General features: G+C 43.8%; 1 protein-coding gene across 2 annotated transcripts in view; it reads left to right on the top strand.

The window, feature by feature from the left end:
* LOC137431891 (voltage-dependent L-type calcium channel subunit beta-1) overlaps positions 1 to 14,087 on the top strand; it is a 264,252-nt gene that overhangs the window by 139,101 nt on the left and 111,064 nt on the right. Inside the window, exon 5 of one of the 2 annotated variants that reach the window (XM_078782618.1) lies at positions 6,899 to 6,975. In XM_078782618.1, the coding sequence (XP_078638744.1) occupies positions 6,899 to 6,975 (77 nt within the window). Of the gene's footprint in view, positions 1 to 6,898; positions 6,976 to 14,087 lie in introns of those variants that run through there. The other variant, XM_078782619.1, reaches the window with a different exon arrangement.

The raw sequence follows: 14,087 nt of genomic DNA, 5'->3' as shown, positions 1-14,087 counted from the left end.
ATTGATGGAGACAGCGATCTGTTAGCGATCGATGGAGACAGCGATCTGTTAGCGTATTCACCGCCCAAATCGCGATGTGGAATTCTCTCATGTAGAGATTAAACGTTACGGCTGTTACGGCCTTGGCAAGATCGATGGAGACAGCGTTTATTATACTTTTAATGAAGGACACTGTCTCAAGCCCCAGTCCCCATCACGGATGGGGCTCAGCGGTTTACCCGAGCCTGACGGCGATGGGCAAGGTACACGCTGGCCCGTCCAGTGTAGCGCGCGTGCGGCCCCGGACATCGAAGGGAATTAAACGTTCATTAAACATTAAACGTTCATTAAAGGATTACGAAACGAAAAACATTACGAAATTACGTTCACACCGTCACGTCAAACACTACCGTGAACACATACATCGTCACAACATCGTCACAATGAGAACATCGTCACAATGGACGTTATGCGAACGCGAATGTTATGTGGGAGTCCAAACCTGAGAATACTGGAGACCAAAGCTGAAATTGGGAAAACTAAATAGCCTATTTTACTCCTGGAGATCCCAGGATTACCCACACAAAATATCGTTTAGATCGGTTGAGCCGTTTTTGCGGTACCTTCGAACAGACGGACAGACATTTGGTGAATTATCGTAAGATTGTCCAAGTAATGTTGGATTTATTGCAATTAAACACTCGTGAAATAAATGGATCCGCATAAAGTGTGTAAACGATTCAGTCACACATTTTGATGATCACTTCGAAAGGGACTTTTCCTTTATTATTTTTAGCTTACCTGGAACGAAGTTCAGGGGACCTTATGCGATGGCGCATTGTCCGTCGGTCCGTCAGTTCGTCAGTTTGTCAGCCCGTCAGTCCGTCAGTTCATCAGTCTGTCAATCCGTCAGTCCATCAGTCTGTCAATCCGTCAGTCCGTCATTTCGTCAGTCCATCAGTTCGTCAGTCCATCAGTTCGACAGTCCATCACTCCGTCAGTCCGTCCGTCCGTCTGTCCGTAAACATTTGAAACTTCTCCGAAATTGCTGATGGATTGCGACCAAATTTGGCACTAATGATATTTGTTGTGTTGTGACTAAAGTTTGTTCACGGCATTAATAAAAAATAGAGGTCTAATGGGGTTTACCGGGGGTCAAAGTGGATCCTGGTTTGACCCCCCAAAATAGGAATTTCTTTTCTTTTCCGAAACTACACACACGATTTCGATGGAAATTGACCACAACCTTCAGCACCCATGATGTACCAATGTTTGTTCAAGGCATTAGAAAAATTGGGGTCCTAGGAGGTATATGGGGTTGGGGGGGGGGGGGGGAGGGGATGGGAGATTGCCCCCTAAAATAGGTATTTTTTGTTTGTTTGTTTAAAGTCTTATGATTATGTTAGTATGATTCTACATGCTGCCCTCTCTTCTAGCAACCATTGAAATTGGTTTAAAATACTCTTAGTCAGTGCAGTACAATGTTTATTCTACCAGTAGAGTGCCAGGGTTATTGCCCCTATGTTTATATGATGTCCCAGAAACTTAAAAAAGAGTCGAGTCTTATGGAAGAGCTAGAATTAATATATTAAACGGGTCAGGACACAACAGGCCAAAAGGAACAGTTCAGAGAGGAGGGGACAGCAAAGCTGAAGGCCAAGATAATTCAGAACTTTTTTTGTTTTTTCAGAATGATTCAGAATCATTCTGTATTCCGATGATTCAGCGTACAGAACCTTTGTTTTTGATTCAGAACTTAATATATCGTTTTAAATCAGAAAATAAAAAGAAATGCCATTAACAAAGTTATTGACATCCGAGACTTCATATTTGGTAGCACGGCCTTTGGACAAAATAACTGCAGTCAAGCGCTTCCTGTACCTATGAATGAGCTTCCTGCAATTCTCTGCTGGCAGTTTGGCCCACTCTTCCTTCTTGTGCAAACTGCTCCAGTTCTCCCAGATTTGAAGGTTACCTTCTCCCAACTGCTGTTTTCAGATCTCCCCACATGTGTTCAATGGGATTTAGATCTGGACTCATTGATGGCCACTTCAGAACAGTCCAGCGTTTTGTCTTGAACCATCCTGGGTGCTTTTTGAAGTGTGTTTGGGGTCATTGTCCTGCTGCAAGACCCATGACCTTCAATGGAGACCCAGCTTACTGACACTGGGTTGAACATGACGTTCCAAAATGCCTTGGTAATCTCCTGATTTCATGATGCCATGCACACATTCAAGGTACCCAGTGCCAGAGGCAGCACAGCAACCCCAAAACATCACTGAACCTTCTCCACGTTTGACTGTAGGGAAGGTGTTCTTTTCTTTGAAGGCTTCATTTTGTTTTCTGCAAACGTAGAGATGATGTGCTTTCCCGAAAAGCTCTAATTTGGTCTCATCTGTCCACAGGACATTCTCCCAGAAGGATTTTGGCTTGTTCAGGTGTGTTTTGGCAAACTCTAGTTGGGCTTTGTTATGTCTCTCTCTCAGCAGTGGGGTCTACCTCGGGCTCCGACCATAGAACCCCCTTTCATTGAGTTGGCGACGGATGGTGCGAGTTGAAACTGTCGTACCTTGTGTCTGAAGGTCAGCTTGAATCTGTTTGGCAGTTGACCGAGGTAATTTCTCCACAATTCGAACAATCCTCTGCAATCTACGATCAAGTTTTTTCTTGCGGCCACGTCCAGGGAGGTTGGCTACAGTGCCATGGGCCTTAAACTTCCTGATAACATTGTGTACGGTGGACACAGAAACATCAAGGTCTCTGGAGATGGACTTGTTGCCTTGAGATTGTCCATGTTTGGCTACAATCTTGTGTCTGACCTCCTCAGACAATTCCCTGGTTTTCCTTCCTTTCTCCATGCTTGTTGCGGTACACACAGTGACACAAAAGTGCTGAATGACTCCTTTTCTGCATTCAAACTGGTTGAATGAGTGATTTTTATATTGCAGGCACCTGCAACTCACCACAGGTGAGTTAAATTCTAAAGTAAAGGAGAATTACCTGCTCGAAATCTATCGAATTATTTTGAACAACTTCTAAAAGGTGCCAATTATATTGTCCGGGCCATTTTAGGATTTCCGTGTGGAACAAGCTAAGATTTAGTCATTTTTCAGTTTTTTTTTTGTTTTGTTCCACTAAAAACCAAAGAAATACATATGTGGATACAACAACAACAACAACATGCATTTTAAGGCCATTTTCCCTGCTAGAGCGGCGGTTAGCCTTGCGGGCCCCATGACAATCTTGTCCATTTTGCCATATTTACTGCATCTCCCCTTGTTAACCCCCTTGCCCGCATTTCTTCTTCCACCACCTTTAGCCAAGTCTTTCTCGGTCTTCCCCGTCCTCTACTTCCTTCGACATTTATTTCCATCATTCTTCTCAACCAGTCACTTTCATCCTTCCTCAACACATGATCAAACCATCTCAAACTGTTTCTCTTCACAGCATCCATCACAGGCTCTATTTCCATCATCTTTCGCAATTCATCATTTGTCTTCCTCTCTCTCAACGATACTCCACACATCCACCGAACCATTCGCATTTCCACCCTTTCCAGCCTTCGTTGCTGCTCTACGTTCATTACCCATGTCTTGCTCCCATAAATCATAACACTTTTCACACATGCAGCATACACCTTTCACTTCAGCTTCAACGACACTCCCCTCCTCGTCAGCATGACACTCAGTTCCCGAAACTTCTTCCATGCACATCTCACTCCAGCAACCGTTGCCGAGTCTGATCCACCTTCTCCATTCAGCATGTCTCCTAGGTAACAAAATGTTTTCACCCCTTCCAGCTTCACTCCGTCTCCAAGATCCAACTCAACATTTCCTCCATCTGCAGCTCCCTCTGTGCACACCTTACACATGAATGTAGCTGCCACACTGGTTAATGACCCTCTCAGACCACTACATTTTTGAGGAACCCACTCAGCGCACATTGTACATTGAATGGAGTTCACTCCGACACCCTTCCTGCACACAGCACACGGCCACGTCCCAGTTCTTTCCACCTCACCACATGCTTTACCACTTGCCATCACCTTCGTCTTTCCTATATTCGCCTTCAGACCTTTTGCCTCCATACATTCCTTCCACTTGTTCATCTTCTCCTTCAGTCCATCCATACTCTCCGCAATCAACACCAGATCACCTGCATACAACAACTCCCACGGTAAACCATCCTTTACATTCCGAGCCAGCTCCTCCATCACAGCTACAAATAGTAGTGGACTTAGTACCGACCCCTGATGCACTCCCACCTTCACCTCAAACTCACCACTGTTCCCGTCCTGCGTCCTTACAGCTGTGCGCGCTCTCTCGTACATTGCCATCACTACTCTGGTCAACCATTCCTCCACTCCGAACTTCCTCATGCCCATGTCACAACTTCGCATAGAACCCTATCGAATGCTTTCTCCAGATCAACAAACCCAAGAAACAACTTCTTCCTCTTCTCCATGTACTTCTCCTGCAACTGCCTTGCAATAAAAATTGCGTCTGTCGTTCCTCTTCCCGACCGAAATCAAACCTGCATTTCGTCGATCTGCACTTTCTTCCTTATCCTCCTCTCCAACACCCTTTCCAATGCCTTCATTCAATGCTCTAATAACTTTATCGCTCGATACGAGTCACAGTCCAGAGGGTCACCTTTCCTCTTGTATAGAGGGACAAGGGTACTCTGTTCCCAATCCACTGGAATGCGGCCTTCTTTCACCACAAGATTACAGATCTCTGTCATTCTCTCCACACCCCCAACTTCCTGCTCCCTACAACGTATCTCCCACAACTCCCGTCGACCCTCCCACTTTTTTACTCTTCATTGCTTTTATTGCTTCCTCAACTTCCTTCTCAGTTATCTTCTCTGCCGGTCCTAAAACTGGGTTACTCTCGATGTTGCCATACCATTCATTCTCTGCATTCAACAGCATTTCCATATATCTCTTCCATCTTCCTTTAATTCCATCTGGGTCCACAACGATTTGTCCCACTTCATCCTTCAAGCAACTGACCCCCATCACATCACACCTCTCTTTCGCTATCTGCTTTGCAAATCCTGAATACCGCTCTCTGACCCTCTTCCGAATCCAAGCGTTCTCCGAACATTTTCCTACATGCCTCCTGTGCCTTTGCTACTTTTTTCTTTGCAATCTTCTTGGCTGCTTTATAACTTTTATGCTCTGCCTTTTCTGCCCCCGTACCCTTCGCCTTCTGCCACTCCTTGGACTTCTTCCTCTTCTCGTCAATCCTCTTTCCAACGTCATCATCCCACCACCATGTTTCCGATTGCCTCGGTGGTCCTTTTGTCCATCCACATACATCACCAATGGCTCTCAACTGACTATCTTTCATTGACATCCAACCACTTTCAAGCTCAACCACATCATCCTCTACCATACTCAGCCTCTCTTTTAATGCCTTCATCACTGTCACCTCTTTCAACCTCCACACCTTCATTCTCGGTTGGTACTTCACTAGCCGAGCTCTCCTCGCACCTTTCACCCTTATGTCGCAGACAACCAAGTGGTGCTGTGAAACAGCCTCCTCCCCCGGGATCACCTTTGTGTCCTGGAGGTGCCCCCTATCTCGCCTACGCACCAGCAGGTAGTCAACGGTTGTCGCCGACCCACCTAACGTGTATGTAACAAGCTTATTATCCTCTTTCTGGAACTAAGTATTACAAATCAACAAATCAGCTCCATCAGCAAACTCCAAAATCCTTTCACCTTCTCTATTTCTCACACCATACCCGTAACCCCCATGAACTCCCTGAAAACCATCCATACTCCTTCCCACATGTCCATTTAGGTCTCCTCCTACCACAACAACTTCCTCATCTTTCACGTTTTCCATCAGCTTCTCTATCGCACACCAGAACCTGTCCTTCTCTTCATCGCTCCGACCAACCTGCGGAGCATATCCCGAGATGACGTTCACCAAGAGCTTTCCAATCATCATTTTCACCATCATCAACCTATCACTCACTCTATTCACACTCACCACACTGTCTACAAACTCTTCAGAAAACAGGACACCAACACCATTCATGCCCTCCGGGCACCCTTGCCACACAAACTTGTATTTCTGTCCCTGCCTACCCTTCACCATTCTCACCCCACTTCCCTGCCATCTCGTCTCCTGCACACAGCACATGTCCACTCTTCTTCTGCCCAATACTTAACTTCTCCTGATCTCCCTGTCATTGTCCCGACAATCCATGTCCCAAACCTCAGAAACCGATCTCCACGTCGGGCATCAGACGTTTCGTCGTCATAAATGGAGTGATTTCCACGCTTGCTTCGATCGGGTTCCCCACCTTGATTTTTGACGATGGGGTGAGGACCCCCACGGGGTACTTTGGGTTGTACCCTACCCATATGTAATTGTAATTGTCATGGTTCCCTTTTTGAGACAATGTTTTATGGCCGGATGCCCTTCCTGACGCCAACCCTTTTAGTCGCCTCTTACGACATGCAGGGATACGGTGTACCACTGTACCTATTCTAAACCGGGGTACGCACAGGTCTCATTTTGGTCTGCACATTTGTGGATACCAAAATATTTTTTTATTTCAACAATTTTCTGGAAGAAATGGTGCATTATCTGAAAAAAGTGCAAGGGTGCCAATATTTTTGGCCACGGCTGTATATGCAGTATATATATATGTATTTATATATTAATTTATTTATATAGAAACGTAGATATGACGGCTCTTATTTTAATATTAAATATTTGTGTTTTATTGTGACTCATGAAGCTTGTGCTGGAAAATTATATCGAATGATACATTTTCCTTCTCATGCGGATTCATGAACTTAAGTAGCATTTTAAGTTAATTATTTTCACTGAATAAATGTGCAGAGAGCAACCTTGGTGTAGAATGTGTTGTGAATTCCGCATGGAATCATGTCATGCAGGCGTGCTGCGGGTAACTCTTCCTCGAGCATCGGTGACCTAGTTCCAACATCTCGACGTTCCACCCCTCCATCATCTGGTAAGCCAAATTACATCCACAGCACAAACTATGATTGTTTTGTTGAGCAGTTGCACAGAAGTGAAGACATAAACCTTCATAAAGCAAAGTACGTTTCATTGATGTTTAATCCAAGGAATGTAAAGTTCACTCTCCTGAATATTTGGCGTCATTTGATGAAACGAAACAACTCATGTACCAAACCTAACTCTTTATTTGCCTTTTCCTTACTCGTCCACCCAAACTCTTTGACTGTTCATCCCGACGTATCCCACACTCCCATCTATTGCTCTCTTTCGCACTACTATTTTCCTTTCTCCTCCTGTTTCTTTTTTAATTCTATTTTTTATGCGGTGAAGCCACTTCACTATTTGGCTATGTCCACCCGTCCATCCGACCATCCGTCCATCCGTCCATCCAACCATCCGACCATCCGCCATTCCATCCATCCATCCATCCATCCGACCATCCGACCATCCGTCCATCAGTCCATCCGTCCATCCGAAGAATCCGACAATCCGTCCATCCGACCATCCGTCCATCCGACCACCCGTCTGTCACCAAATGAATAAGAGGAACCTTTCAACTCACCGTATTTAATCCTCGAGGGTACTTCTAAACGGTAGTAAAGGTACTTCTGAAAGGTACTTCTAAAAGGTAGTAAAGGGTAATTCCAAACGGTTCTAAAGGGTAATTCTAAGGGATTCTAAAGTGTTTCGTTCGTTTCTAGGCTTCTCCTATTTCATGTTACAAATGCCAAAGTGAACCACTTCCTTTGGACACAGATGCGATTTTTTTTTAGCCCTGAGGTAATATGTATTAATCCCTCTTCCCAACTTTCCAAAACATCATCATGCTCGGTACTTCCTTCATTCAATCACATAAACATTGCCAATTATCAAAATTGCAATATCACAATTTCTAAAGCCTCTTAGTGGAGATGCAACATATGTGCATGTGCATGTGCATGCGCACACACACACACACACACACACACACACACACACACACACACACACACACACACACACACACACACACACACACACACACACACACACACACACACACACACACATCTTACACATGAACATACAGATGAATACAAGAGACACAACACTGTTATATGAGACAAGGTCACCCAGCTTGGGGGAAGTGCTGTTTTATTGTGGCGCATGCAGAACCAGCAACGACACAACAATGGCGCCGCCTTTCTCACCGCACTCAGCGGGGCATTTCTGATGTAAGATTTCCCCCTCCTCATGGATACCAACCTATGGGGATTGTCTGTGCTCTTGTTCTGTTAAATACAAAACGTCAAGCAAGGAACCATTTTGTACCATTTTAAAAGTCTTCAGTATGACTTGGCCAGGGTTTGAACTGCTGACCTCCCAGACTCAGAGCAGATGATCTAAGTCTAACCTTTACACCAGCGAGAAAGTACAATGATTGGGCCTTCTGGAAATTACCGTTGCTATCGATTAACATTATTACCGAAGACCCGTTCTTACCGACAGGATGGTGGGGTTGATTCCCCCAGAATAGTTTCTTTGACTTGTAATATCCCCTGTCACCACGAGTGGCGCTATACCATACATATTTACATCGAGAGAATTACGGCCCACTTTGACCACCCATAGACCCACTTAGACTCGAGTTTCGGAGAAGAAAGCAAATACCTATTTTGCGTTGGGTCAAACCGTCCACAGACCACCTTAGACCTTGATTTTTTTTATGCCGTGAACAAACTTTGGTACATCATGGGTGATGAAGGTTGTGGTCAAGTTTCATCGAAATTGTGTGTGTAGTTTCAGAGAAGAAAACAACAAATTCCTAGTTTGGGGGGGGGGGGGGGGGGGGTCAAACCTGGACCCACTTTCACCCCCGGTCGACCCTCTTAGACCCTAATTGTTTTAATGCCCTGAACAAACTTGTGTTGCAACATGACAAATGTCATCCCATCAGCAATTTCGGAGAAGAAGTTGCAAGTGTTTACGGACTGACGGACGGACGGACGGTGCGCCATCCCCTAAGCTCCCCGGAACTACATTCCAGGTGAGCTGCAAAGAACCTGAGAGATCTTAAAAACCAGCCCTGGGAATATTACGACAAACGAACTGCAATTTGAAGCTGTCCGAGACTCGGGGACGATCCCCAAAAGAGCCCTCGGAACAAAACTTTGACATTAACAAAACTTCACAAACTGGTCCATGAATCATGATCCCTTATTGAAACAAAGGGGATGGATGCTTCGACATCTGGGAGGACTCCATTCCACCTTCTGAAACCCACATATGGATATAACAACCAACGACACACACACACACACACACACACACACACACACACACACACACACACACACACACACACACACACACACGTGTTTGCAAAATCCCCGGGCCCATTGCACGGGGGTTACAAATGATTACAGATTACAATTACAGACTACAAATGCATTGGCGCCCCTCCAAACATTGGCGAATCCCCTCCTTCCCCCATCCCTCCTGCTCTCCTCATTTCCCCAATCACAATTGATAACCCTCGATTTATACTGTTTCAGTACTTTGAAATATAACTTATACCCCACTCATTTTCTACAAATGTGTCATACTTGTGCAAAGTCGCACTTTTTTGCCTAAAAATTGATCAAACTCGAAATTGTGTTCTTCTCTTCTTTTCCTTTTTTTCTTTTTTTAGCTCACTCACACCATGACGTATGAATGATCAATTTTAAAAATTAATAATGCTAAAATATTTTTACATTAATATTTATTTTTGTCTGCACATGTGTTTAATTAAAGTATTGTTTTACACATTAATCTTCACTGGAATGATTGTTCGAGGGTAGTTCAAGGTTGATGTGGACTTTTATTCTGGAAAACCAATTTTACAGGGACATTGATGACACCACATATTTCTCAAGGTATTGATCAGTACTACACGTCCTTGCTTGTGCTATTGAAATAGCTGTGCTTTGGTACCCCCATTCCCCCCCACACACACACACACATATATATATATATATATATATATATATATATATATATATATATATATATATATACACATTACCGGTCAAAAGTTTTAGAACACCTCAATTTTTCCAGTTTTTATTGAAATTTACGCAGTTTAATGTCTCAATGTATTCTGAAATTAAGCATAGAACAAATAAACAATAATATTGCAAATAAAAAAAAAATCATAGAATCATTTTGTTTAACAAAATTTAATTTTAATTTTTGACTCAGCAAAGCAGCCACCTTTTGCAGATATAACCGCCGAACACACTCGTGGCATTCTTTCTACAATGGAAATCAAATATTGTTCGGGAAGTTCTTCCCAACACTGTTGCAGAAGTTCCCACAAATGTGTTGCACTTGTAGGTTGCTTTGCTTTCACCCTTCTGTCCAGTTCATCCCAAACCAGCTCGATGGGGTTTAAGTCTGGAGACTGTGCTGGCCATTCCATGATTTGAAGCCTACCGTATTGTTCTTTTCCTCCAAGGTAGTTTGGACAGAGCCTGGAGGTGTGTTTAGGGTCATTATCTTGCTGTAGAATGAACCCCAGACCAACTAGGCGTATACCAGAGGATATTGCATTGCGCTGCAAAATGCTGTAGTTGCCCTTTTGGTTCAGGGTGCCAGTCACTCTGTGCAAGTCGCCGACTCTGGATCCAGCAAAAGAGCCCCAGAGCATCACGCTTCCTCCTCCCTGTTTGACAGTTGGTGTCACACACTGAGGAACCATCCTTTTGCCTACTTGACGGCGTACAAAAACCCTGCGTGATGAACCAAAAATATCAAATTTTGATTCGTCGGTCCAGAAGACCTTCTTCCAGTCTTCACTGGTCCACTGGCGGTGCTTCATGGCCCAGGCAAGCCTCTTTTTCTTATTTTGCCATCTTAGCAATGGCTTTCTTACTGCCACTCAACCTGTCAAACCTGCAGCTCGAAGTCTTCTCTTCACAGTTCAAACTGAGACTTGCTTACTTCGACCAGTGTTAAGCTGTGCTTGAAGCTGTTCTCCTGTGAGCTGCCTATCACGCAAGCTGTTGAATCTCAGAAACTTGTCTTCTGATTCTGTTGTGGCTTTGGGTCTGCCAGACCTCTTCCTGTCAGAGTTTCCTCCAGTTGTCCAAATACTGCTTCAGAGGGTCTAATAACAGTCTGTTCCAATACTGCTTTTATACAGACAGGGGGTTTGTAATCAAGTAATCAGCAGAGGTTGGGACACCTGTAGGAATTGTTTGCATCAACTTTCAAGGCTGAATTTATTTATATTGCTGCAGAACAGCTGTAAGTTGTTAAACCATTACTTGTTCCCTGAAGAAGGTCTTATTATTATTATTATTTTTACAAAAAAACAGTGCAATTTACATTATTTTCCCGTTTTTGCTGACCTAAACTTTTTATTAATCTCGAGCAGTTTATTGCTTACCTTTGTACCATTTCAGGTTATTCACTGGACTTGAATTGCTTAAATTTCAATGAAAACTGGAAAAATTGAGGTGTTCTAAAACTTTTGACCGGTAGTGTATATATATATCAATTATTATGTGACTCAATACTGTGAGTGGAGAACCGCCAGTAAGGTGTCCCATACAGCCCTTGCTGCACTTTTACCAGGAATGATAAGCACCAAGGCTGTATGGGACACTTTACTGGTGCTTCTCCACTCAAGTATGGAAATGCATAATAACTGGTATATAACCGAAAGGTTTTCAGAGTCACAAGTGTGTGGAAAGCTCGCTGCATTGCCCTGATGATGCCCCAATAAGGGCAAAAACAGGTCGGCAACTATGAGTTTTTCATGCACTTGTGACGGTATCTGAATTAACATCTTTAGGATGTACCTTATAGTAAGGGCATTTTATGAGATATTTCACAAATCTGTTAACTAAATTGTTACCAAAAAATTTCTTCACCAATATGTTTGTAAAGGTGTGTAATAACATGTGTTAAAATGTTGAAGTTCAACTCCCGTGGGAAACCCAGAAAAAAAGCTGTTGAATTCGGGTACCGAAAAATTATTTTCGAGAATTTTTATTTTTTTAAATCGGCCCTTAAGTAACTTATGAGGGGTCAAATAAGGGTTTTTCATGATTCTGAGTTGATTGTTAACATTTATATTTTCACTTTTACATTTACACACAAAGTAGCTTTTATTTCACATACATATATAATACTCAAGAGTTATTTCTCATTCACAATGTCAGAAGTTTCAACAGTCATTGTCTATGTCTTCTTCAGACTCAACAACATCAACTGGATCATCAAAGACAAAATCATCAAAAGACATCAACTGGTCACATCTAGTAGTCCAGAATCTTCCATGATGTTACCCATTGATCCAAGATAAGACTTCAGCAGGTGAAAACCACCCAACCTTGGAATGACGGGTAGATTTGCCTGCTTTATTATATTCACAGCCTTCAGCCAAATCGGAAGATCAAAGGTCACTATAGCGACCCCAGCGCGCCATATGCACTCTTTCAGAGTGGTGAAGATGGTGTTGAGGTCATTAGGGTCTCCTTCAACAACTGGGAGGAACTCGATCTGTGTGCTCTGCTTTGCATCATTAGCATGGATTCTCTTCATCCAGCCATTCCAGTTGGAGTGTGGGAACTCAGGATCGTTGGCTTTGATCACCCACCCCGCTGCCCAGAGTGTGTCATCTGGAGTGAGGAGTGGCTGATCATGAGCCAGGGAGGAGGAAAGCTCAGCGAGGGGGAGAAACATGATCGCGTTCGTTCCTATCTGTTTCCTGTTCGTAAATGGAATAATCTTTACTTCAGTTCCTCTCAGGATCTTAGCTTTGTCGAGTGCCTTCAACTTCACCCGGGGGAAAGCTGCTGTTGTCTGTGGATCTGGCAAAGGTGGTGCCGGAGAGGTGACTTCGATCCAACCCATTGAGTGAAAGGGAGTGTTTCCGTGAATAGAGACAATGTTTAAATCTATATTGTCTCCAACAAACTGAGTGACTGCATTGTTTGTTTCCCCAACCTCCATAAAGACCACCTGATCATTACTTGACCATTCACTTTCACTGGCTGGCACTTTGGCTGTCGTCACTGATTGATCCTCAAGCGCAGCATCAACCGCAACCTCATCATTGATCTGTTCATCGGTTTCCTCCACAATGGTGTCAAGAGTGCCAGAAGTATCTGGAACATCATCTCTACTCCTACTATTAAGGAAGCAGTATTTGTAGTTTTGTGTCTCCGTGTAAGACTCAGTGTATCCCAGCCGGTGGAACTTGTTGAGCATCCATTTTGACCCAAATCTATGATCAAGTTGTATGGTAAGCCCCATTTGGTGTGGCAATACTCCAGACCGAGGTCGACAGGCCTTAATAAAATTCTGCCCCCAAACGGCAACTCTTTCGTCTGTCTTGACAATCGGTCTCAAGAACATCTGAAGGTTTGCAGGAACAAGTGTCAGCTGACTATCGATGTCCGTCTTACTGTGTGTGGTGGGGTATGACTTTGGACCTAAATCAATCAAGGCAATATCATTGGATATGAACTTGAGTGCCGTCTTTATGATCTGAGACTTCTCATCTCCATGGTCAAGATTAGCATGATGCTCTCGCAGAATATTGTCGATGCCATCTTTGAGACAGAGTACATCTGCCCTTCTTTCCTGTGTTGTGAAATACAAGGTGTCTTCGTATTTCTCTAGAAGTTTTATCTTTAGCCAATGCTTTGAATAAGAAAGGCTCTTCTCTGGTGACTGATCAAACTCCTGCAGCTTTTCATGGACTTGGTCCATGTTCATTACCCCATGCTCTAATTCTGAGTCTAACCATTCGCAGAATTCAATAAAAACTGCCTCTCGCTCCTCATCAATACTCCTCTGTCCTCTCTTCCTTTTTCCTTCCTCATCAGTCTTGGACAAACTGTCACCTCTCGCAAACATAAGTTTGCATCGCAAATGGTACAGTGTTTCTTCTGCTACCAAGTCGTTGATCCCTTCCAGGCGTCCAGTGACTTCAGTGCCCCAGTCATCCCCGCGACTCCGTGCTGTCTTCAGCAAGCTTGCCTTCAGTGTATCTGCAGTCAAATTATCTGGCACTCTGTATTTCTTTCTAGCTTGTGCTGGATTATTTTTGTAGAGCTGGGCTGGTTGGTT

This window comes from Myxine glutinosa, chromosome 7 (genome assembly GCF_964187855.1).
Source record: "Myxine glutinosa chromosome 7, kmMyxGlut1.1, whole genome shotgun sequence".
In the NCBI taxonomy this organism is placed as follows: Eukaryota; Metazoa; Chordata; class Myxini; order Myxiniformes; family Myxinidae; genus Myxine; species Myxine glutinosa.
Note: the sequence above shows the minus strand (reverse complement) of the source record. Positions and strands in the feature narration are given on the sequence as shown.